Genomic DNA, 27,116 nt, shown 5'->3' with positions numbered 1-27,116 from the left:
AAGATATAAGTAAAAGTGATGTCACAATATATAAAACACCATTACATCATGTAAGAATAAATCATGGATTTGAATATAAACAATAACAAGTAGTTGTCATGCCGTCAAAAACCTCCAATGTTTTGATTCAAACACAGGCTCCCTTGAGACAGATATGTACTGGCTATATACACATTAATGTGTTTAAGTAGTACAATTGTATTTTGTTACAGGTTTTCTAGCTTTCCATTGTGTTGTACTGTAGAGTTGGTTTTCTGCTGACTAAATTCAGTGGGGATTATGGCTATACCACATGCCCTGTGCTTTGTTTTTAGCTTTTTGTTGTCATTTTTGTCAAGAGTAAACTGATTAAGGCACCACTGATAAAAGAAAAATCTGCTGACAAGGGCTTTCTGCAGCAAAGGGGTCATTTAAGAGCAACAGAATCAGATCCTGAGTTTGCCTGATGCCAGCAGATTGGCAATGAAGGGCACACACTACAATATAATTGAACTAGGATAGCAGCTGCAAAGCCATGTCTTTAAACTACATCAAGAATTTTTATGAAGGATGTGTAAGTATGTGATTACTACAAACAAGGAGCCTTCTGTAATACACAGTTTGATTAATCAATTATATATATATATATATATATATATATATATATATATATATATATATATATATATATATATATATATATATATATTTTTTTGAACTTTGCACTGCAGTAAAAAGCTCTGTGAACCATAGCAAGTTAAATTGTTAAATTAACCCTTTGTTATATGAAGGTGGAATATTGTAGAGATGTTTTATTTATTTGTGTTGTAAAAGGGTGGTTCGATGTTGCTTAACAAGTGTGATTCTCCATGTCAGATTTTTTTTATTGAGTTGTGCTATTTTAAGTACAATAGGTTATCCAGATAATCTTTGTTATTGAAACAGTATTATATAAAACAAAACAAAACAAAAAAAAACAATTCTTGTTCAATTTGCAAGTACAGTATAAGGGTAATCTCTTGGACAATTCAATTCCACCTGAAAACAAAAATAAATTAATTAATTAAAAAAATTATACAATTTGTTTTGTAACCATTCATTTGAATTTATTATAGTTATTTGTAAAGTCAAGCTTCTAAGGACATTATTTGGTTTTACATTTTTAAAAAACATACGCTTTATATGTATGAAAACCTAACAATCATTTTGTAACAATACTTGAAGAAAACAAGGAATCCTGTTTCACTGTAAATTGTAAAACTAGGTATTCACTGGCATGATGCCCGTCCTGATCTGATTCTAAGAGTTAAAACAAATGATTTGTTTATTTCCTTTCTATCATTTAGCTCAGGCCTCCAACTGTGATTGGACAGTTCCACACGCTCTTCTTTGGCTCTGTGCGCATGTTCTTTCTTGGGGTTTTGGGCTTTGCAGTTTATGGCAATGAAGCTTTGCACTTCAGCTGTGATCCAGACAAGAGAGAGTTAAACATCTTCTGTTATAACCAATTCAGACCAATAACACCTCAGGTAAATTAAATTAAAACATCTTTGTTGAACTATATTATACTGTATACCAGGGGTCTCCAATCCAATTAAGTAATTTAGGGTACAGTTGGAACAAAAACCAGGAGGAACATCAACCCTCCAGGACCAGGACTGGAGACCCCTGCTGTACACTGTTCATTTTTTATAAGAACATGTATTATTGTAAAATGTGAAATAATGTGTCAGATTATTTACTTCTGAAGGGCCTAATCACAAAACAATTTTCTCATTTCAATACAATAGTTTGGTTTTCAGCAGTTTATTGAAAAGGGCCCCAAATTGTAGTTTATTTTATATTTGCCATTTAAAAGTAACAGCGTAAAACTATATAGCTTTTTTTTTGTTGTTGTTGTTGATAACCAGAACAGATAAAACACAAAGCTTTGTCTTTCATGTGCATTTATGGTTGTTTGTGCCATCATATGCCCCTAGCCACTATTTTGTTTTATGCCGAGGTAAATTGCATTGAAGTAAAATTATAACATATAAGGAAATAAACTGTGAATTTTAAAAGAAAATTCATGTATTAATGTAATGTATGTATTTCTTTGTTTATTTCAGGTATTCTGGGCATTACAGCTGGTGACTGTTTTGGTTCCTGGAGCTGTTTTTCATCTGTTTGCTGCTTGTAAAAATATAGACCAGGAAGAAATCCTCCAAAGACCCAGCTACACTGTGTTTTATATCATCTCTGTCCTGTTAAGAATTATTCTTGAGGTTCTAGCATTTTGGCTTCAGAGTCATCTTTTCGGTTTTCAGGTTAACCCACTTTATATGTGCGATGCTAGTGCCCTTGAGAAAACATTTAATGTTACCAAGTGTATGGTACCGGAACATTTTGAGAAGACCATCTTCCTCAGTGCAATGTACACCTTTACTGTTATCACAGTGGTGTTGTGTGTTGCAGAGATTTTCGAGATACTCTGTAGAAGATTGGACTATTTGACCAGTCAATGACTCCAATGACAGCAGAGCTTCAGGTCGATTTAATAAACACTCTTTGTGCATTTACTTTGTGTGTAATCCAGGTCTTTAAACGGAAACAAATCCTGCATGTTAAATACCTCTGTTTTTTTCTGTTGGAAATTAACATACAATAGCCTTTTATTTTGTATTGCTGCAGTCACAAAATTCCCACAGGACCGATAGACAATTATTGTGAACCTACAGTAGTTTTAAAAGAGAAAAAAGTTTTATAGTTATGAGTTTTTAATTTTAAAAAGCTTCTGAGGATCCGTTATGGTTTTGTTTTGTGTTTTAATCAACATCAAACTGATTGTTTTTCTTTATTTAGCTATATAATACAGTCATAAACTTAAAAGTGAGGCAAAATATTCATACATTTATCTTTTAAGAAATTTACCTTGTTTTAGATGCCATGTTACATTATTTAGACCCGGGTCTTCGGTAAATGCATGCTGGGTATGTTATTCTAATTTAATTATACCATTTCTCCACAACTGTGACAGGTGCAGGTTGGGAGACTGTGGCACAGCTTAGCCAGCTGGTCTGACACTTATTGGGAACCCCCTTTGTGATGCTGGCTGGAATACATTTCATTTTTCACCTTTAAGTTCTTGTGCTTCATACTTAATTCAATAATGCCCTGATATTGGCTTGTTTCAGATCTACATTTTATCAAACTGCAAATGTCATATATTATATATATATATATATATATATTATATATATATATATATATATATATATTATATATATATATATATATATTTGTTTGGGGAAAAAACAAAAACAAACATATAATAAGAAAAAATATAACATGTCATAAATTACTTGTTGTCAGTAACAAAGCCAGACAGAAATCCTGACATTTCTGTTCTGTGACAGTGCTTTGGGAGGTCTCATTAGAGTAACAGCTGTCAGCAGAATTGATATTTCCTTTCAAGTCATTTATATTTGTTGTGGAAGCTGAAATTAATGTATGCTAATAGAGGGGCAGGGACAGTTGTGAATTTTTAAAAATTTAGGAATTGTGTATTTCTACTAGTTTTACACAGAAGCAGGGTATGTACTATGGGGCATAGTTATAAAAGTTGTGGGCATTTTAAAAATGTGCTAAATCTTTGGCAACTTTGTTTTCATTTTTTGCAACTGCATGTGATTTCCAAAAAGATGTTTGCAACTTATTATCTTTTTTATTAAAAGGTAAAGCAGGTTGCTATTTGTTTTTATTGCAGTTTGTAGCACAGTAATTGTTATGAATACATGTCAAAGTATCTTATGATAATATAAAATTCCCAAGTATTCGAAAGGCTGTTCTTTTGTAATCGATAAAACACTGGATAGTGTTGAAAATCCTGAGCGAGAATATCTTAACTTTTTTCCCCAGCAGTTTAACCACAGTTATCCATACAACCTGGAACATGAGTAGTGCTGTCAATCACAGTTCGCCTTGTGATGAGTTATTGTTTTATTTTCATTTTTATACTACTCATCCTAAAACAGTGCTGGTCACAGTGTGTCCGGATAACTGATGTTTCATTGTATTTTTAATCTATTAAAGACCCTACACATAACATAACCTGTGAATTAATCCATGTGTAGTAGCCAATATAAAAATGATTACCTCTTTTATTTTGTTTATTGCGATCTGTAAGTAATTATCAAGCATCCATCTAACTTCTGTTTTATTATTTTCAGCTAAATGTATCATCTCAGGTACAATATGGTTTACTGTGTACAGGCATACATTCTGACCATTTCTGTACAGTTTCTGGATAGTAATTCCAGTAGTGAATTTTATCAAGTTTACAGATGTCCATAAATGTCTGTAAAACAATAATAAAATGTGTATTAATTTTGTATATATTCAAACTTAGTATTTTGTATATATTCAAACTTAGTTATTTTTAAACATCTGAAAGGAGTAACATTTTACCTTGTTACTGATTTCTTAAAGAGACTCAATTTAGACAGTGTGATGGATTATGAAACAATGGGCAAATTGACTACAATGTTATCAATTTTCTGTTCAATGCTTGTAAATAAGATGTTACTTATAAGAAACTAAGTTTTTCAATAACATTTGGGCAGGGCATTCAGCAGAACCCCCCCCCCCCCCCCCCCCCAAAAAAAAAACTTGATAGTTCATTATTTATTCCGGCAGCACATGTCCTCTAAGTTTACAGCTTGACATAATATATATATTTCACTAGTAAGCTTCAAAAACAGCACAATTACATATCAACCCCCACCTTTCCCACTCATTTGCATGACGTCGGGTGAAAAACCTGGTTTACTCGAGTAAAATAAACTGAGCGAACGGAAACCCCAAAAAGCATTTTACATGAGACATTTCTCTTGCATGGAAACCCCATGACTGTTGTTAATGTAAACACTGAGATAGGTTCTGTACCTGTCTATTCCTTCTTTACTATACACACGTCTCTGCTTTACAACACCTGTGCCATCGTGGACTGGACTTCCCGTTTGCCCTTCCATGCTTAAATTTTGGAGAAAATTAAATTGGCTTTACAGATGAAGAAAGCACAACCAACTAAAAATTAAAGAACCTCTGTTTAAATACTTTCAACTGAATTGAGTAAAATACTCCAACTTTGAACTTGTAAAATGATAATATTATATATGTGTCAAAAGAATAATGGGATTCATAGTAAACATACTGGCTGTACTGTATCTCTAAATTCCACTGATGAAAGATATTTTCATTGAAAAAAGGCTAGGTCGGCCAGGGTGTCCTTGGCTCACCACGCACCAGCGACCCCTGTAGACTGACCGGGCGCCCATGGGCTTACCTGTAAACTTCTAGAACTGCTTTGTCCTCCGACGCTGTAGCTCTGGGTTGGCTGCATGGCAGGCCTGCAGAGTGAAAAGAAGCATTCGGCTGTCAGCACACGTTTTGGAGGACAGCGTATGTTCGTCTTCACCGCTCCCAAGTCAGCGCAGGGGCGGTAGCAGTGAGCTGAGCCTAAAAATACAATTGGATATTTAAAATTGAGAGAAAAACAGGGTAAAATCAATTGGCGACTACTAAATTTATAAATAAATAAATAAATAAATAAACACAAAAAAAAAACTAACCATGAAGAGAGGAAGGACACTCAGCATGGTGGTAATTTGAAGGAGTTTGTAAAAAAAACTATTGACCGTAACCAGTGTCACAGGGGCAATAGCTGGATCTATTTTTGGTCATGTGGTGAGGTTCTAACCAATCACATGCCAGAATTTCTAAGGACTGATTCATATATATATATATATATATATATATATATATATATATATATATATATATATATATATATATATATATATATACACACACACACACACACACACACACACACACACACACACGTTTGTATTAGACAAACTGTTTGGCTTCCAGGCATTAAATAGTTTGGATGTTATTAAAACAGTTTCTACTGGAGGGGTGAAACCTGAGGGTCAACCTGTGGCCACTATATATTAGCCCACCCTACAGAGATGCTTACTTAGGTGATGCAAGGAATCAAAAGGTTGTTTAAGTTCTGTTTTCTTTAAAAGAAAAAAAAAGTGGGCAAATGAGCTCAGAACAACAGCTGCCAACAACCTGGAAACAATAAAAAATAAATAAAAATTAAAAAAAAAAAAAAACAGGCAGTCTTATTAATACTAATTTTTTTTTTTTTTTTTTTTTTTTTCAAAACAACAACAAACAACAAAAAAAAAAAACCCAAAACACCCCAAGTTCTTATGTCCAAGCCTCGTTGTAAGAGTGTCGTGCGACGATGCATGTACGGGCCCTTGCTGTACTGGTTATCTGTACAGGTTATCTAATGGTTAAATACTTGTTTGAGAGTAAGCTTAATGATAAAACATTGTGCTGAAATATGGTAAAATGATCTAATCATTTTCTTGGTATAAAAGTTGGTTAAAAAAAATATAAATGAGTGAAGTTTAAGTAGGCCATTAGTGATTCATGAGAAAGCACCCTATATTGTTTAACTTGCCACTGAATAAGTGTTCCTCTAAATTTCCAGCAGTTGCAAGTGTTTAATTAAACGCTTTATATTTAATTAAAATCTTTATGTGGCTAATCCTTTTCAGTACATTGCAGCTTTTTAAGGCTGATCCCATTATAAAAAGAGACTTGTGTTTATAAGATCGAATCATTTTATTATGAGAATTTTTTTGCCAACTCCTGTTGAAGGTTTCAGTAATGTTTTGTTAATTCGTAAGAAGAACGATGCTGCTCGTCACTTCGCGTGCTGTCAGTGAATAGAACGTTCTGGAAGCTTTATTGCTCAGTAAGTCCGCCTCACCAACAGATGTCTGCAGCTGCAGTTCTCTGTTAAAGGGGTCGGTCGGGAAGCGGAAGTCTCTGCAGTACTGCTTGACTTGTGTTCGGGGAGTTGTTCTTACAGTAGTTGTACGAGTTTTAAATTATTTGTACAGTGTTTAATCGAGGTTTCATTAGAGAAGATGGCAGCAGCCCTTCCCCCTCAGTTAAAACAAATTCAACATCATTTACGGACTGGGCAGGAACATGAGAAACGCGACCCCGTTGTGGCTTATTACTGTGAGTCTAAATTTAAATTTCTATTTCCATACCCATTATAGGCAATAGCCTTATCGCACATAGTTTAACTATCTACACCCAGTTGGATAGACTAGTTTACACAACACGTCGTGCATACCTTGAAATCAAGTGAAATAATGCTTACAACGATACAAGATAGATAAATAGATAGAGCGCGAGAGAGACACACATACACTAGTATTGTTTGTTGTGGATACCAGTCTGTGTCGTTGTTCCATGCTGCATGCAGTACCTTTTAATTGAACGTAAAGGTTTGAATGTTGCTGGTGGTCCAGCTAAAACAATTATGTAATTCAGTCAGGTGACACAAAACTGTTTGCCCAGGTACAGCCCTGATGTTTTTGCACCAGCTAGCATTGTATTGAAATAACTCCGAGTCTTTTGCCTGGGCATATCAATATCAAATGAGAGCAAAGACAGTCCTGTTGTACTGTAGACCGCAACCATAGGATCTTCGTCGGACATATAATTTTTACGCAGAGAGACAACCAAATTCGCTACTGCCAGTAAACGTACAAAACAATTTCTAAATATAGCTACCGATTTCTCGGTTAAGTAAACGAAATATACAGTACATATCTACTGGCTGTAGAATTTGTACTGGTAAAGGTAACCCTAGTACAGTAGAACTAATCAATTTAAAATGTCACTCGTTGGCTTTTTTTTTTTTTGGTTTATAGCATGTTATTGCAAATTTAACTTAAACGAATAGATATATAGTATACCGGCATACTATTCGACATTTATTAAAAGTTTAGACTGATAGGAATCAAAATCCACAGTCCACTGGCTGTGAGGATCCAGGGAACTCTTAATGACTGTTATTTAACCATTTCAAATGACGCACAATTAATGAGTAGTTTAACCACTCCTAGCACAAAAAAAAGTATTTTTTTACAGTACATGTACTGTGCTGAGCCTGAGGTTGTACATCCATCACAAATAATGGAGCCTGGCAGTGCAAGGTCCTAGGTGGTTCAGATTTCTCTCTACAGGCCTGAAACAGGGTTCATAGGGGTGCTTAAACCCTCCCTATTATGTTCAGAGTTTAGGTACATCTGTTATGTTTTGGGTCATATTGACTTGATGCAATTTCAAACTAATTTAGAAAAGCTTTAAATTGATTAAATGTTTTTATTCGCACAGGTTTTACTCCTTTTTTATGCTCTTTTAGTCTAGGAGCTCATCAGTTAAATTGCTGTATGTAGCTACATCTTCAAGCAGTTGTAGTGGGCCTTCTAGTGCGTCAGGTTCGAGTGCCTCTGGGACTGTAACCTTTTTTTGTAACCAAAACTGATTGCTTAAAGTGTGAAATAGTATGGGCATTAAAGTAATTAAAAACCACTGTACATACAAATCATGTGAATTAGTTTAATCAGCTGTTTCAGCAGATGTTCCCAGACAGTGAATTATCATTCTTTGTTTATTTAGCAGACACCTTTATCGAAGGCCACTTAGAAACAGGGCTATGTGAACTGCATCAGCTGCAGATTCTCTTAAAACAATGTATCTCCCATAAAGACGGAGCACAAGGAGATTAACTGACTTGCTCAGGGTCACACAGTGAGTGAGCCAGGATTTGAACTGGGGACCTCCTGATTACAAGCCCTTTTCTTTAACAACTGGACCACACTGCCTCAAGCGAAATAATTTTCTTGTGGGGAACGAAAATGTGCTTTGTCTTTATGGTATTGCTCCCTATTTAAAGTCCATGTTCTCAGAACAAATTGGCAAAGCAGATCAATTTGTCATGTTATATGATGAAAGTCTGAACCATAAATCTCAATCTCAGCAAATAGATATCCATATGAGCATGTGGGAGAACGGCAAAGTAGCCACAAGCTATTACGGGTCACAATTCTTAGGCCACGATGATGCCAACACCATGCTTAAGAAGTTTAGCACTTGTGTTGAAAAAAATAAATCCATGCGATCTTCTTCAGCTGTCTGTGATGGTTCGAATGTAAACTGGAAATGTTTTGATTTGCTTCAAAATCAATTAAAAACAGTCTGATGCAGCGTTGTTAAACATTGGGAGCTATGGTCTGCATTGTTAATGGAGCTTTTGGATGGTTTTCTTACGTGTAATTGGGAAACGCCAAACTGCTATCCAGCATATATTGGCTGTTCAAAGATACTCTAGCTAGGATGGAAGATTGTAGCACAGTCACATGTGAATGTTTGATAATTTGACAATTTCTGAGAATTTAAATTTTATTTTTTTGTGTAGTGTTCTAATCTTGCATTGACTGGTACACCAGTGAAAGCAGGATTCTATATTGTTACTGCTTGTATTACTGTAAGTTCTCAGTGCCGTCTGTTTCCATTGCATTTTCAGGGTTTTATTTCACTAAAGCTCTGTAATGCAGGACTTCAAACTATGAGGCTGTGCATTGTTGTTATTGAAACAGTTTAAAATGCATAATCTAAATGCCTATACTGCATTATGGAAACACATGCAACACACTCATTTCCTCTTAAGTGTGTTATTTTTCCTCTTGATTTGACAGAAGTTGATAGAGTCCATTATTGACATTAAGATATGTTCTATTTGATTGTACTTGTTCTTATTCATTTATTGTACACAACCTAACATATGTCACTGTTGAGGTGCAAAAGTGCAATTTGATAGGCTCAGACAATAAGGAGAACATGAGTCACTCTTTATCATTAGAGATCAGTTGAATAACAAAGTAATTTACCACTGTGGTAGAATGTAATGTAGAACCAGCTAAACAGGATTTACTGTTAACTGTTTTGGAAGGGGTATTGCCAGTTTGGTGTATTTGTGTGTGTGTGTGTGTGTGTGTGTTTTTTTTTTTTTTTTTTTTAATTAAGAACAGCGTACTAACCACAAGGGGTCAGTATTGACATTGGTTGAAAAAATGTTAGTCATACAGGAGTAGCCTACTGTACATCCAATCATTATCAAAAACTTGATTTATATAGAATTTTACGCAAGCATCATTGCTAGACAGATGGATTGCACATTGTATATCAAAATTATATATTAAAATCGGCATGCATTGATGTCTAATTCTCCTTCGATACAAAAAACCTTTTTACATGAGTATTAACAAAATAGATTTTACAGGTACCTGTGATCGTAAGAAATACATTTAGACAAATGTTTAGACTAGAAGCCTTAAGCATGCTTTGCACGGGACTACAATCCAGGCGTCCTCAGAGTTGGTCAAAAGCAGAGGACGTCTTGTAACCTCCACACGAGGATTTGTTTTCATCAAAGTCGGTAAATTCAAAATGTAAATTCGATGCTGTGGCCAGAGAAGGTGCTTTTGTGCATGATTTGTAAGCAATGGACTGGGTGTAAACAACTAATGTTGTTGTACCTTCATTTCCAAAGGCGAGAATAACTATTTTGTCATGAGTCAGCAATTATGTTTTGTATTTTTGCCCATCCGCAATTTGGTTTTGCACAGTCATAGTGTTTTATTGATCAAAGGGCATTACAGGTAGGGCAGTGATAAGTGTTTTGGTCAACTCCTATTATGTTGATTTGTGCCCTAGAAAGCACAAGCTTACAACTGTTTCGTATGCACTTCCAATGTGTAAAAGTGAAAAACAACACACAAATACATTGTCTAAATATTTGCAGAGCTAAATACTTAAATATAAATTGACCCCTGGCATTGGTGCTTTACATATTCTAAAAGAAACACTAGAGATTCATATACTCTATTAGAAGTTAGGTTATTTATAACCTTGGTATGTAAATGGTCCTTTCTTAAGGCTCTAACAAGAATAAATCATTTCAGATTTATTTAATGGTGAATTGGCAAGAAGTCCACTTTGTAGTTGTCATTTTAATCTACAGAAAGCAATTCACTTTAAATTATTCAATATGATGTAAAAAAAAAAAAAAAAAAAAAAGTGAATTAATCCTGTACACCTGTATTAATAGAATAAATTAGTTTGGGCATACTTTTATATCTCTTAGTCGAGCAAAATAAATTCATGTTATGGCTAAAATGTCTTTCGTAAATCACTTTAGTAGCCTTGCCCAAAGTGGTAATTATGAAAAAAACACTCTTTGACCTTTTATTTTTCCTCCTGGGCCTGGACTGAATCCAGTCGTCAAATTAAACTTTTGCTACATAATGACATCCTTGTATTTAGGAAGGCAAGCAGTGCAGGCTGAAATTCCTGAATACAGAATTCTGCTCTCCACTACAGATGTCAGCGGGTGCATGTTAATGAAGAGGCCATGCTGATGTGTGTCATGTATCATGTGCGCTTAGGGGTTCAAATGTAAAAAGTTTTGAACGGTTGTTTGCAACGAAATGTCACCAAGTCTGTCGTGGTCAAGTCTATAGCTCTGTAAACACAAAGTAGTTGAGTTGGTTTGACTACAGCTCCTTGTTAATAAACGTTAATATTAAGCTTGGAGCTTAAAAAGAGGGACATTTAGTCCTAGGTCTTTAATAGTACGTGGACCTTTAATGGCTGTAAAGAACATTCAAGTCCAGGTTACTGTAACATTTCTGAAGAACGAGATATACCCCAATACCGTAATTCTGTTTTGAGTATCACGCACACCCATTTATATATTGAGAATGAAGAGGGGTGCGTGGAATGCATCGATTTGTACGATGTAAGATTTGTGAACTCACAACAAACATGGGAGCGTATTCACATGTTGTACGTATAGTTCCGTGCCCACATGTGTGTTGCCAGAGCACAGCAGAGATGAAAGTAGATGGAGACATCCCTAAAACATAAATAACCTTGAAATCGAACACATTATTAAATCAATGACTTCTGCAACCAGAGGTGTATTTTAAGTACATGCATTTTTGTGTGATGTCATTTTTTTAATACCATTTTTATAATTGATTCCCTGAGGTAATGGTTATGTGTTTTTTTGTTTGTTTTTTTTACATAAAATATATGCTTAATTAAAGTGCATCAACTAAAGTATATTTCATGATATATAATTTCTATACAGTGGAAAGTTGGCTGTAAATAAAATTCATAATGTAACAATAAGACTAGTGTAAAATATTACACATTGAAAATAACCTTGTACCTATGTACAGAATAGTTAACCCTTTGCGGTCCTGTGTCGGGCTAGGTCTGACATTACAGTTTTTCCTTTCAAAAAATGTATACAATAAATCCTCTCCTGATCACTTGTTTTATCACCAAACTCCTCAATAATGCAATCCAAGTCATTATTTTTTTACTATAACATCTCAAAAAGGTCTGCAAAAGTCTGATTCTTTGAGCACTGTATGCGGAAGCAGCTATCTCCTTGGTTTGTGACCATGTTATTATCATTGAAAGGTTTTTCTCTTGTTTTTTCAGGGGGGAAAAAAAATAAAAAAATAAGACCTGACTAGAGACCTGTGCTTTACGTCTCTTATGTCAGATAGGGTCCGACATCAGACTATAAAGGGAAAATTGTAATGTCGGACCTGGTGCGACATGGGACCAGAAAGAGTTAAACATGGAGGTGGTTTGATCATGATACAGTTTTTTTTTTTTAGCAGTTCAGGGACTGGAGACATTCATGTGATTTTGAAGATCAGATGAATGCAGCCATGTATCAAAACATTTAATAAAGCAGGCTTATTTGGTATAGTTCTTCCAACACGTCAATGACCCAAAGTATGTGGCTAAGTCAACTCTGGAATTCTTGATGAAAACGAAGGTAAGTTACAGAATGGCCTTTGCAATCGCCAGATCTCAATCCAATAGCAATGCTTTGAACTGATCTGGAAAAATCTGTACTATATCCAATCTGTAAAGAAGTATGTAATCCAAAATAGGCACAGATTTCAGCAATAAAACATACTGGTTACGAATGATCCTAAACATCTAAAAGCCGTAATAAAAGCAAAAGGAGGACACACAAAATGCTTGAGCAGGGATACGAATAATTTAAATTAAAATGTTTTTAATTTTATAAAGATTAGTTATTGAATTAGAAGAAATGGTGTGTTTTGTTTTAATAAAAAGTGGTTAAAGTTTACTGAAAGCTTGTCCTTAATAGTTACCTTGAATTGTTATAACAGGGTACCATACTTTTGTCTGCGACTGTATACTAATTGTGAAATTGTTAGTTTGTGTTTTGAATTCTGCAATTTATTAACTTTGTACTACAAAATTAACACTTTCCAAATCTATTTATGGCATGTCAATGTTTCAAATGAGATAACAAAATACAGTATAGCTCCTTTCAACCAGATTTCTTTTTTTCATGAAATAGTAAATGCATTGTTTCATCTTTTAATGTTACCGGTACTTCAAGCCGTGCAGGGGGAAAGATGGCAAACGAAGGGAAGTGTTGCATTAAATTTTAAATATAACCTAACACTTCATTTCAAATACATTTAAACTCTATCTGTTTTTGTTTGCGCCGAGTTAGAGGCCTAATGTGCACTGTTTATTGCTAGTAGGGATGGGAAGTTTAAACGCATAAACTCCAAAGAAGTGGTTAAACATTGACTAATACGCTAGACGTATAATCCCACGTGACAAATTTCTCCTAACGCATTTTTTTCTGAGTAGCCAGGGTGATGGCAGATATTATAAAAAGGAAGGGGTTGGGCAATTGCCTCCAAGTAGTTTTTCTAATTGGTGGAATAGAAAGGCTGACACTGGGCCGTTTATTCTCGGTCAGTGGCTTCGTTGGTGCACTTTGTTTTTCATGCTGTAGTAGGCATGGTGTGGTTTAGTCCTCACAGGAGTGGGGGGAGTGTGGGGGGGGTTAATAAAATGGTACCTCCTAAAAAAAAAAAAAAAAAAAAAAAAAAAAAAAAAAAAAAAGGGAATGAAGCGAAACCATATTTGGAAGTCGAACCAGATGAGATAACCGTGGTATGTAAATAATTGTGCCAAACAAAATTGCCATACCATAAAAACACATTTCAATGCTTCACCATTTGAAATGAAAACCATTAATGAAATTATTGTGGATGGAGTTAGTTACTGATGTCTGTGAAAAGCAAGCATCCATAATAAACAGAACGCTCCAGATGGCAACTTTTTATTTAGCCCTTGCATCCCAGTGAATACGTTTTTTTTTTTTTTTTTTTTTTTTTTAATAAATGCTTACCTACCAAAGTGATGGATGTGCCTGCTTTTTATCACAGATTTCAGTAAAACTACACCCTGATTTAGTAAACAATGCAGTGAAATTTCCAAAAACAAAATCTGATTAAAGTAGAAAAGTGACATTTATATCATGCAGTCGAAAATGACTTTTAGCAAAATGTTTGGTGTTTAGTGCAGTCGTCTGTTCATGTTAATCAGCTGCCAGACAGCTGGTTGATGGGCACTCGCTATATAATGTGAACACAGTCAATAGTTCTGGAGTAGGGAAACCAGTTTCAGACACTTCCCAATCCAGGAGTTAGGGATTTATTATTATTATTATTATTATTATTATTATTATTGTTATTATTATTATATTGTTTAATCTGCGATTCCATTTTTTGTAATAAGAATACAGTGCATTTGCTTTTATTAGCCTAATAATTAGCTGCATACATGGGCAGGCTAATGCAATTACTTGGCAAAGTAGTTATTCAACGAATTAGTCAAAAACCAAAAAGTAAAGAAGTCGTGTACGCTCCAGCTCCAGCGCAGTGATTTCCCTGTCTAATTAGCAACACTAATACTATTAACAATACTTTTATTTAAAAACATAAACTTAGATAAAACACATTGAACTGATTAAACTAATCTACAAACACTGAACATTTAAACTCAAGAAAGCAAATGTACCTAGTAAATACTACATATTTTTAAAAGAAGCAACATCATACAATGATTATTTTTTTCTTCTTTTTAGCCTACAGATTGCAGACCACTGCCATGCTATTTAAATATGTAATTTAGCCATGTGTGCGCTCAACGCTCACTCGCTGTCAACAGCCAGCTGGTTGGGTGTTTATAGTTCACATCGCCAAAAGAAAGGAAACGTACACCAATACGGTTGTGGTTTTATTTGGAAGGAGATTCAACGTTTGTTGATTTGATTGCTAAGTCGCAAAGTACTATGTTGTGGTAAAATAAATAAATAAATAATCTGCTGTCCGCCATTACAGGATTTTTTTCACATACCCCGAGGAGCGCTCGAATACCCCCAGGGGTACGCATAACCCAGTTTGAAAACCGCTGCTGTATACCAATAACCCACATACAGGTGGCATTAATGCTGCCATTACATACTATCTAAATGCTAGATCAATTCATGCTAATCCAACCTAAAAACTGATTTATAAACTGATTTATTAGAATTATGTCTTCAAACTGTTTTGTTTTTGAGGGCCAATATTTTTTACAAATGAAAGGCACTGCCATGGGGGTGTCGTTTGCTCCCAATTATGCAAATAGGACTTTGGGGTGGGGTGGGGGGGGGATGAATACTTTTTGACCATTCATTGACCTATGGCAACGTTACATCGATGATATACAATTAATTTACTCAAGAACAAAATTACAACTGGATCAATTTAACAATATAAACTCGGTTAATATAAATTTCAATTAAAATGTGAATCAGATTTGTACAACATTTTTTATTTAGAAATTTAAAAAGATGAAACAAATACTTTACAAACTATAGTATTTATGAAACCAACTGATCATAACTCACATATAACTAGAAATATACCAAAGGGTCAATTTTTATGTGTGAGAAGGAACAGCAGCACAGAACCTGAATTTTGAAATTTAAATCTAAGGTAATGTATTTTAAATTCAAGTCTAGAGGATATGATGACAGAGAGCATTCAAAAAACGAAACATCTAGACCGGAACATTTTACTTGAAAAGAAAACTCAAAAGACTAACAGTGACAAAACTATTTTGTTTTTTGACGGAATTTAATTACCTTTAATGACGTGAAAGCAATTGTTTTGAAACACTGACACATGTTAAAAAGTGATCCCTCTATATAGTACAAGATAGACCACCGTGTTTTACTTTTAAACGTGCTAGCAATATTAGAGATAAATTGGTCCGTTCATTCAATCCTAAAGCAGATCAAACGAAAACATGGCTGCCAACCCCTCCTGATGGTAATTTAGACTGTGGCCCCATTGTACACATGGTTCTAAAACAGACAATACTAAGTACTTGTATTATACACTCACATTGTCATTGTTTGTTTATTATACAACTTTTCTCTTACATTTAGAATTGTTCAAAATTGGTTCTTTTTGTTAGTTCTGATGCAACCTTTCAATGTAAACATCAATCTCTCTTCTTGCTTTCACCTGAAGAGACTTGAGGTCTCAAAAGCTTGTGATTTTTAATTGTTATTTAGGTATCCCATCTCCTTTTTCTATCATCTCTGGATTAATACGGCTACCATTTCATCTAACAGTTCTTTAACTAAGACTACACCTCGTCTGTCCCAAGAGCATTCTGATGGTAAAATAGTTTCCCTTAATTGTAGTTGATTGCGACTGGTAGTCTGAATTGTAGAAAGGGTACTCTGTGATCTCCTTATGTACAGATGACTTATGGCACTTTTTAAAATAAATAAAACCAAATCTACTTTTTGTAAATAATAAAAGGGTATGGTGCATAGTAAATCAGGTAATTTTATCTGGTATCCTGGGAAAACTGTTAATAAGCCACTAATCAAGAAGTATTTAAAGTGTTATGATAAACTGAAATAAACAGTTTGTTTTGGCAAAAGTCTGAAGTTTCTGGAAAGCTTCCCAAAAAAAGCAACTACCCCCTTAATTTAAGTATGAACTTATGAACGGTTTGGAGTCCGGCTATAAAATGTATCAGTTATGAGCGGTGCACTTTAGGTATTATGTGGAATGTAAATATACAAACGTGTGACATCAAGATTAATTTGTGTAGGTCCCAGAAATGTATAGTAACCATAGCAACAAATACCTTATTCAGTGTTCAAAGTGAAATTCCAGTTTCCTGATTATTTTCCCTAAGGAGGTGTTACCTAAGCAAGGTTTTTAGGGGGTGTAACAGGGTGAGCAGCCCTATTCAGTATTTATTTTAGAACAGGGTTTCCCCCTCCGCCCCTGTACTGTATTTTGTGTTTGTTTTGGTTTATGAGTTGTTGTATATATGATGGTGAAATGCCATGTGTTTTGTTATTGTTTTGGTGTAGGTTTTGTTTTTGCAGTGTGGCTGGGAAGCCCCATCCACATTAAAAACTTGTGCAGGAGGAGGCCATCTCCCGAATTAAATAAGTGATTCAGTTTGTTACTAATCGTCACCTGCATAAATACCTGAAGCTCTCTGCACTCCGGGTAGCTGTACAGAGGAGAGCAAGAGAGCGAGAAACGAGACGGAAAAAAACTGTATAGGATCAGTGAAGGGGTTGCCCAGCCTGACCTGTATCATATTTCTATTATTTTGCGTTCATGATTATTTTTGGTTCAACCATTTATTTTTTTGCTCTGTGAGCGTGTTTATTTTTGTTTAAATATTTTATTTATTTTTGTGCATCCAATAAACTGCACACCGCTCCTGTGAACTGCAGTATCTGCCTGTCTGTGTTTTGTTATGCCTTCTGGCCTGACGTCAACGCAACATCATTTCCTGCCACAGGGGGGTATTTAAATGTTACTTGTTTTTTCTTCCGACTGGAGTAATATTTTAAAGATAAGTGTTTTATAACATGTAAAGATATTTTTATATCATTTTTCCAAGATATTTAAATTCTACAAAACTGCTGAACCAAACTATCCATGGCAGAATCATTTAAATGTAGATTGCAACTATAGCTGCTTCTAGTTGGATGGATTAAAGAGTACTTGGCAGGTGTGTGTTTTTGTTTTGTTTTTGTTTTGTTTTGGTTGGTGGTCTTTGTTTAAATCCCCCTTCCTGCAGTGATTTAGAGAGCAGATCACAAACCCCAGTGCACTAGTTATAAGTGTAAAAAGTTGTCTGGATGTTAACAATGAAAAAAAATGAAGGTACATTATTTAAACAGTTGTAGCAACATGTTGGAACGCATAATGCTATATTTCTTCGGAACCCCGCTACAGATTTGATTTTTTATATAGACGTTTTAACGTAGCTATATGGCACAAAGCTTGATTTTGCTGGTATATTGAGCTTTAATAAATACTTGACATTTGCTTTAGATATTTTTAGTAGTCCTCTTAGTCTCTAGTTTAATATCGTGGTAGATATTCACATTTTTTTAGGAATTGTTTTTAAATTTCATTGTCATCAAGGCGCATTGGCACATTTTTGCATGGTTTAAGCATGTTAGACTTTAAGCATGTTAGTTTCTGACAAAGTATTCCATTAGTGCTATAAAGGAGCTTTATTTCAGCACTGCTCACAAGAGGACAGGATCATCAAGAAAAAAATATATACTTTAGGACCATCAAGGCCTCTGCAATACAAGACTGGCTAGAAAACGAACTGGTATTTGCTAAGAAAAATTGAATTCTCTGATGTAAAATATTCTCTTTCACTCAAATGTACTCCTGCTTTAAATCACACGTTATACAGAGTAGTGTGTAAAACCTTGGGACCACCCACTAAAAATGACCTTTTGGAAGCTATAAACAAACTGCAATGTAAGCAAAGTCTACATTCTAAAGACTATGGAAGAATGCAATAAACACCCATATAAAATCAACAATAGTTTAACTATTGTCATGTTGCATACTGCAATGGTTTAATAACATCTGACAAGCACTAAGTAAATCTCACACATACCCAGCACAGAAACATAATTACAATCAATTGAAACTCACTATTGTTTATTCACTGGACATCATCATTGCAGTTAATTGAAACTCGCACTTAATTGTAAATATAACTGTCTAACACAGACATTTTCTATCACTCTACCGAGACTATAGTTGTAGTCTGTTAGGACTTATAAATATTTAATAAGCTTAAGACTAGAATCTGAATTGCATAATCCAAATGTGTTATTGTGAATGGCTGCCTTATGTTCTGCTGTTCATTTATTTATTTATTTATTTTAATTTCATTGTTAAATGTATGCTAAATCACATGGGCAGTATTGTTACAGTTGATAAATCCTTTTATTTTTTTGTACCTGTATGCAGATGATTAAAATACTTGGTGTTCTGTGTATTCGATCAATGAATGCATTTACCACACCTTGTATTGGTGTTCTAAGCCAGCTATCAGTAGGTGGTGATTTATACATGGAAGACACAACTGAATCTTATGTTTCTGCCCCTTCTGAAACAATCTCAGTGGCGTGGTAAAAAGTGAGCTGAGCTAAGAATCACGTTATAGAATTTTCTAGTGTGTTAAAACTTTTTTTTTTTTTTTTTAAATGTCAGTGGAGTTATAATTGTATTCAGTGATAAATGTCATTATTTCTTCAGTTGATTGATCATTATTGATTGATTCTATTAGGTCTACTCGTGTTACTTTTGCCACTCTATTGTAGACCGTTTTTATCGTTGTGCTGTTTATACCCTCTAGATCATACGATTAAGCATGTCCAAATGGCATGTCCATGTCCACATAATCTGGTGCATTGTTTTAATTGTAAAAATTTCCCGTAAGGTACATTTAAAAACATATGTTTTGGATTTAACATGCAGAATCATATTTCTATCAGTTGCTTTTTGAAAAATACATTTATCAAGCTTACAATTAAGATTAATCAAAACGTGTAAATCCAAAAAATGTATTCCGATTGACCTGTATTCCATTGTAAATTTTAAATTGAAATTATTTCATTATTGTATTCTCTAAACAGGATTAAATCAGCTTCAGAACCAGTCTGTGCCATCAATATATCAATTTGTTTCCAAAATAGCATATTTTGTAAAGGAGGGTAAGCGGATTTGTCATTAGTAAATTGGCTTTCCCAATAGCCCATGTATAGATTTGTATAATTCTGTGTGAGTGGTGACACCATTGCTGTATATTGAGTTTGTAAATATTTATTATTAAATAGAAAATATGATAAATTCAAATGCAGTTAATTCCAATAGATTTATTGGTACATATTTTTTTTGAAAGAGTGACAAAGCATCTAACCCTCCTTTTTATGTGGTATATTACTATATAAATGTTACACATCGAGAGTGACCAGAAAGGCTTTAGCGGGAACAATCTGTTTTGCTAGCAATTTGATAACATCTCTAGTGTCAAGAAATGTGCAAAGTAATTTCCTGAAACTATTGGTCTCCCTGGTGGTTTCAGGGGATGTTTATGTATTTTTGGTAATATATAAAATACTGGCGTTATCAGATGTTCTTCTTTCGGGAATACAAGCTGATTTTTTGTTCTCAAATTACTGGTCATGGCTCTGTCTACAATATAATCTCTCTCCTGTTTAAAACGTATCTGAGAGCTTCAGAAACACGGGGCCTAATCCTCAAAATTTGAGAACAGTGGAGCCTCCTTTATCAGCAGATTTTTATTATAATCTTACTATATATGATTATAATCGCATCTATACTTTTGCAGCTTATGCACTAGCCTCATGAGGCCACAACCTGTTATCACTCTCCCTAGTTTCTTTTCTAAGTACGAGCACCTTTCTTCTTGCCCCTTCTGAGGCAGACTGAGTCCCCCACCTGCCGAGTTGGGCCCCACGCAAGGGGAAGGGGTTCTCTTCCTTTGTCTCTCCTATACGGACCAGAGATACTTTTCCCTAACTTCACACCACCCAGCTGCCAGCCGATGCTGCCTGACCCCGGCCTGGACTTGAGTGCTTCGTCTTTCGTATGTTCAGTCTCTTGTCCTCCTCGGTGAGAGTTCAGAGTGTCTTGTTTGTATGTCTTGTCCTTGCCCTTACTCATCACAAACCACCCAGAAGCCAGAGGATGCTGCCTGATCCGGTCCTTTGTGTACAGGGATCTCTTCATCTTGTCCTATGTCTAACAGTGTTGTCACGCAAGCACTTACATGCTTAGGGATAGTTGCCCCTCACACCTTTCTTTATTCTCAAGCCCTCGTAGGTGACCAGTGAATTACAATACCTTCGTTATCCTTTTCTACCAATTTTGAAATGTACTTAAGGTTGGATTTTGAAGTATAGAAAGAAAGTACATTAAACCTTTTCAAAGGGTTATGTTCAGAAGTGATATTTCTTCTTTGCAATTTTTTTTTTAAATGCAACTTCTAAAACTTGTGACAATCTGTTTTCAGTTTAAATGCATTCAGTCACAATAGGCACAAAAAGTCCCTTACTCGGTACATTTAATTATATTTTGTTTTCTGTCTGATCAGATAAATTTTAATTACCGGTATTTCTGTCTCCTGGTGGTAATTCTCTGCGTTGGTGTATCGTTCTCCTCTTCCTCTTCCCGATCCTTTTCATCTTCAAACTGCTGTCTGATTGATTTCCTTCTGAACAACTTTTGCCTGATCCTTGGGAGGATTCATTTGTATGTCCAGGGTCGCTGGAATCACTTTCCATAGTCATTGGAGTTTGTGTATCGTTTAGCTCCACACTTTGCGCACCACTGCTTTTAATAGAACAGTGATTCCACAATATACAAAGTTATGCTGTATTCCAGAAAACAGATGTTTCTTGTCTTGAAGCAACACTGGCTGTGTAGCATCTGTTCTCACTTGTTTAACTTCAAATTAAATTGGAAGAGTGTCGGAAAGAAAAAAACACAAAGACTGATATAATTACTGTGTCAGACTGAGAACATTTTGCTTTGGGGATATGACCAGAGTGTATAGGCCCTGCATGAAAATAAGTTGCAATTAAAGGTTTTTTTTTTTTTTTTTTTTTGGGGGGGGGGTGTATTATAAACTGTAGTAAGTTTTTCTGTTCAAAGGAAACAAAACAGGTTTGACTGTCTCCATAATAACTTTTTTATTATTATTTTTTTTTAATCTACTGTACTATATTTCATTGGATTTAGTTTAATTTCCTGGTTGATCAGATTATAACATGTGACATTTAGTTTTAGAAGATGGCCTATATGACCTGATCTTCAGTGTGTGACACAAGCTGCTGGAAAAGCTGCATTTCAGTTGTAATCTGTGACCAACCAGTTTCTTGTCCGGTAACGTCCTCTAACGTGCAGAACTGCGCATCGCATTGACCTTTTTATCATGGAGCATAATGCAGCATACATTTTTATAGCTAGCCATGGCTACCATTGTAAACAAAAATGAAGACTACAAATATGTTTTTGTTTTTTTTTAATAGAGACTTATTTTCTGAGAACTAGTACAAATTTATTGTCAAATTCAGTTTCGATAAATGTTCTTAACTTGATGAGAATTAAAAATCTGATATTAAATACTTTGTATTTTTTTTATCTATTGCTTCAGAAGTTTATAATTTAGTTAATGATACAGTACATCTCATCGCGTGCCACTTGTGAATTAAAAAATAAAAACATTCTGTATGGTGAGGATCATTACAGAAAATGTTCTGTGGGAATTTCTTTCTTTCCTGTAATAATGACAAGTGAGCAATGGGTGGTAATGAGTGACACTGCTCATTAAAGCAGGTGACTCTTGGAACGGCATCTTCCATGCAGAACTTTTCATTGTGTACAGCGCAATAACGTCTTTTGTTTTGCATAGTTGAGTGGCAGATTTAATAATTGACCTGTATGTTTTTCATTAACTGGGGTGAGGTGGGGTGGTCATGGCATATTTTTGTGCAGTAATGAATCGTACTTCCAGGGCTACTGTAAAATGTAGTCCCAGACTTATTTGATTGAAGGTGTCTGGAAATTTAACTGTAGGTTTATGTTCAAACTTTTTTTGATAGAAAAAGTTGATTTAGGAATTACATGTTTCTGGATACAAGAAATGAAAGAAAGCAGAATATAGTAATTGACTAGTACACTGTTCTTAAAACTCAGTGATACATTAAGCGTGCACACACATTCGCCTACTGTATATTTGGGACATTTCAATTTGATACTAATTAGAGGTTGACTTGTCAGTGTTTCTAAGCAGCAGGGCTGATTTTTGTTTATGTATATGCAATGTTATAAAAAAAATTGTTAGCTGGAAGATTAACCCACTGAGATCATGGCACCATTCTCGAGGGTCCTGGACTGGGTGGCAGAAATCCTTTACCTCCAACCCTTTCTCTGATTCTACTACCCTGTTTCAGTCCTCTGGTTGCAGCTACATCTCTCTAGATTTGTTACCCCTTCGCACTTCTCAGCCACTATAGATTACGTGGTTTGAATGTATAAAAATAGATTTCAAATGTATTTCATTTTTTTTCTTTATAAATGTCCTCATAGGTGTAATATAGGGACCCCATTGTTTGACTGGTGTGCAGGGTCGTTTTTTGTTCTGTTTGAGTGAGTAGCATGGAGACATGGCTGGACTGGCGCTGAGAGAGTGAACAAGTTACATGAAAGCCTGAGAGAGGCTGCTATCAGATACACGTGTTCACTTCCAGAGCATGTTAGGGAGGACTACACTCTCTTAGAGCAGCTCACACAGCAGTTCGGTCAGAAGGACCCCCCCAACCACAGTCCGCAGGAGACTTGGCGAACTGCGTCAGAATAAGGAGTTGTCAGCTGTGTTTGTGGAGGAGGTGTGCCACTTAATCACCTTGGCCTACCCAGGAGTAGAGTTGGAGCTACAAGATCAACTAGCTGTTCATTTCTTCCTTAAAGGACTTGGAAATCAAAATATGGCTTATGAAATCATGAACAAGGATCCAACAATGCTTGTTGAAGTGCAGAAGCTAGTGGAGGCGCATGAGCACAATTATCAAGCAACACGTGGCCGAGATCCTGAAGCTAAAGGAAGGGTGCGACGCGTTGCCTGGGCTGATCAAAGTGTTGACGCTGGGGAAGACTGGCGTCATATGCTACAACAGTGCAGCTGCAAGGTGTTTTTAGAGAAGGTGGATAAGTTGCAGCTGACCCTTGACAACTAGGGGTAATAGCCTATCCGAGTCCTCAGGCCAAGAAAGTTGTGGGGATAGGGAAAGAAATAGCTTGTCCTGCGAAGATTACAGTGGCGGACACTTTTGATCTACCTGGGTGACGTCATCATTCTGGGAAATGGGGTAGAGCAGAGCCTCAATCTGGCAGAGGTCTTCCAGTGACTCCAGGAGTATGGGCTAAAGCTTAAACCTGCAAAATGCCACCTGTTAAAGGATGAAGTACTCTTACTTGGACATGTAGTTAGCGGAGAGGGCATTAAAACCAACCCAGCATTAATAAAAGATGTGCAAGACTGGGGCCCACCTAACCCCATGCAAGAGCTACAGGCGTTCCTTGGACTGTGCAATTACTGTCGTCATTTCGTCCCTGCATTTGTGGAGATTGCAAGCCCTCTGAACCAGCTGCTGAAAAAGGGGACAGCGTTTCAGTGGGGCGAAGCACAACAGGTGTTTTGACTAACTAAAAAACAGATTGACAACTGCTGCCATACTGGCATCCAACGTCCGACAGTAAGTTTGTACTAGATACGGACGCCTCCAAGCAGTCCTTTCCCAGTGCCAAAGAGTGGAGAAGGTAATTGCATATGCTAGCTCTCGCTAAAAGCCCACCCAGCAGCGTTATTGCGCAACAAGACGGGAGCTCCTTGCAGTGGTGCGGTTCACTCGACAGTTCCGACACTTCCTCCTGGGTCGCAGCTTCTTCTTGCGAACAGATCACAATAGCGTTACCTGGCTTTTCCGATTTAAACAGCCAGTGGGCCAGTTAGCCCGATAGTTAGTCAGTATAATTTTCAAGATTGAATACAGAGCTGGGACCCGACACGGTAATGCAGACACACTCTCCCGTGAACACCAGGATTGTCCCTGCGATTGCTACCAAGCAGGAAAAGAGCTGTCCACCCTTCCATGTGGAAGAGGTACGTACTGCCAGAAATTACATCATCAAATGGAGCTGATTTGACAGTGATGTGGTGCCATTGGCAGTAAGACGCACCAGGACAGGAGAAGATGCCAATCAACAGCCCAGCGAACCTCAAGCCTCAAAGGAAACCAACACGGCTACCCAGAGCCAAGAAGAGAGAGGAGCCTCATCTGAATGCTGAAGGTCCAGCTATCAATTGGCCCCAACCATTCAGCAGTCATGAGCTAGAGAGGGAGCAGCGGAAGGACTGCAGCCTCTCTGTACTGCACAGATGGAAAGACTTTGAGACACTACCGATGCGAGAACAAGTCTCCCTAGAAAGCTCAGCAGTAAGAAAATACTGGTTTTGTCGGCCTCAGATTGAACGGCATCAGGGGATCCTATACTACAATACCGCTTGGAAGGTGCTCCAGGGACCTCCTCTTCTCTACACCTGCTTGTGCCCGATTCCCTACAGAAAGAAGTCATGCAGTCCTGTCATGACCCTCCACAGTCTGGTAACCTGGGAGAAGGGAAGACGCTCTATCATATTCAACAGCATTATCACTGGTGTGGAATGGGGGGAGATCTCTGCCTCTTCAAGAAATGTCGACAATGCCGAGCATGTAAAGCCAGCAGTCCTACTTGAAGAGCCTTTCTTCAGATGTACCAGAAGAGGACACCAATGAATTGTTTGCACATCAATGTTCTTGGGCCCTTTCCCACTTCGAGTGCTGGAAGCAAGTATATACTTCTCATGATTGACCAGTTTATGCGATCGGTCGAAGCTTTCCTATTCCTGCACAATGTGCGTAGACAGTTGCAAAGAAGCTTGTTGATGAATTTATAGCTCGGTTTGGGGCCCCACTTGAGATACATTGTGATAAGGGCCGAAATTGAGTGTTCCGTTCACACAGGTGTGCGGCCTGTTGTAAATCACCAAGACCAGGACAACGCCTTACCATCCTGCTTCCAACGGCCAAGCAGACAGATTTAACCGTACGCTTTTGCAGGTGGTCTACTGCTACATTGACAAAAATCAAAGAAATTTGAATGAACACCTACCCCTACTTACAGCAGCCTACGTAGTTCACCACACTCCAGTACGGGATTTACACCAAACCGTATGATGTTGGGAAGAGAAGTGCACCAACCACATTAAATCTTGCTGAGTGTTTTAGAAGCTAACTGTACTGCAATGGAACCACACGATTTTTGTAGAGAACTTGGAAAATAACCTCAAGCATACCCACGAGCTGGCTAGACAACATCTCCGTGTCTCCCAGGCACAACAGAAGAAAACATGATCGGAGATCCAGAGAGAATTCCTACAAGAAGGGCGATCTCGTCTACGTCTATGACAGCACGAAAAAGGGTCATAGCCCAAAGCTTCAAGCACCATGGAAGGGGCCGTACTGTACTGCATAATAATAAGTAATACTAAAAAAAAAAAAAATCAAAAGACTAAACATCTACTTGGTTATAAATATAATTCTCAATAACTGTCTCTGTAAAGCAATATCACACCTTTTTTAAATGGTATTTAAATTCAGCTATGCTTACACACCCTACACTAGTATTTGTCCTGCCTCTGCTCACTAATGATTGAACAGCTGTAAAACCAAGGCGGATCTTTGGCCTGCCTCTGCTCACTCATGATTGGACACCTGTATAACAAGGGGTAGATCTTTGACTCTCCCACTGGTTAAACCTACAAAAGACATTCAGTGTTTGTCTCATTATGATTGTCACTTATGATTGGACTGCTGCAGAGAAAATGCAGATCTTCTATTGATTTTATTGTATATACAAAAAAATAACTGCATGATTTTAAATTTAAATAAATAAAATTACTTTAATCAACTCTTTTTTTAGTTTAATTTTGTCTGATTAATCTATTAATCGGAGCAACCCTAATATATAGCTATCACTCCTGGTTTATAGACCTGACTAGCTGTATATCTATCAGTCCTGGTTTATAGGTCTGACTGGCTTTGGTCTGGTGAAGGCTTTTATGTCATTGATCTAATTTTATCCTGCAAATGGTTAAATTTAAAGCAGCAGCTTGTCAAAAATGAAAGGTCAGTAATAAGAACTGCATATTTTGTGTCAAAGTAGAAGCACCTGCAAGGGATGTCCAGATACATACAAATTAATATGAGCAGTTTATGGGCTGCATTTAATCCATACCCTCTATTGTGAAGCTTCTCTACACAGTCACTTCCCTTGGGATAACATGAGTGAAGGAACAGAGTTGGGTTATTTTAAAGTACTTTTTACAATACA

The 27,116-nt window shown here is 36.3% G+C and overlaps 2 protein-coding genes across 3 annotated transcripts in view; both read left to right on the top strand.

Moving 5' to 3' along the window:
* Nucleotides 1-514: 514 nt before the first annotated feature.
* Nucleotides 515-2,483, top strand: gje1 (gap junction protein epsilon 1). Its single transcript, XM_041251655.1, has 3 exons — nt 515-553; nt 1,326-1,508; nt 2,088-2,483. The coding sequence occupies exons 1-3, from the start codon at nt 515-517 to the stop codon at nt 2,481-2,483; spliced, it is 618 nt and encodes a 205-aa protein (XP_041107589.1).
* Nucleotides 2,484-6,821: 4,338 nt separating this feature from the next.
* vta1 (vesicle (multivesicular body) trafficking 1) overlaps nt 6,822-27,116 on the top strand; it is a 60,888-nt gene continuing 40,593 nt past the window's right edge. For both annotated transcript variants that reach the window (XM_041252524.1, XM_041252523.1), the window contains exon 1: nt 6,822-7,065. In XM_041252524.1, coding sequence (XP_041108458.1) covers nt 6,969-7,065 — 97 coding nt within the window. In that variant the 5' untranslated portion in view covers nt 6,822-6,968. The remainder of the gene's footprint in view (nt 7,066-27,116) is intronic.

Source organism: Polyodon spathula, chromosome 6, assembly GCF_017654505.1.
Source record: "Polyodon spathula isolate WHYD16114869_AA chromosome 6, ASM1765450v1, whole genome shotgun sequence".
In the NCBI taxonomy this organism is placed as follows: Eukaryota; Metazoa; Chordata; class Actinopteri; order Acipenseriformes; family Polyodontidae; genus Polyodon; species Polyodon spathula.
The sequence above is the reverse complement of the archived record's forward strand: the minus strand, read 5'-3'. Positions and strand labels throughout refer to the sequence as shown.

Coding starts and splice junctions, on each gene's coding strand:
- gje1 (XM_041251655.1), top strand. CDS start 515: ATGTCTTTAAACTACATCAAGAATTTTTATGAAGGATGT. Junction 554..1,325: donor AGAATTTTTATGAAGGATGT/GTAAGTATGTGA, acceptor TCTATCATTTAG/CTCAGGCCTCCAACTGTGAT. Junction 1,509..2,087: donor TCAGACCAATAACACCTCAG/GTAAATTAAATT, acceptor TGTTTATTTCAG/GTATTCTGGGCATTACAGCT.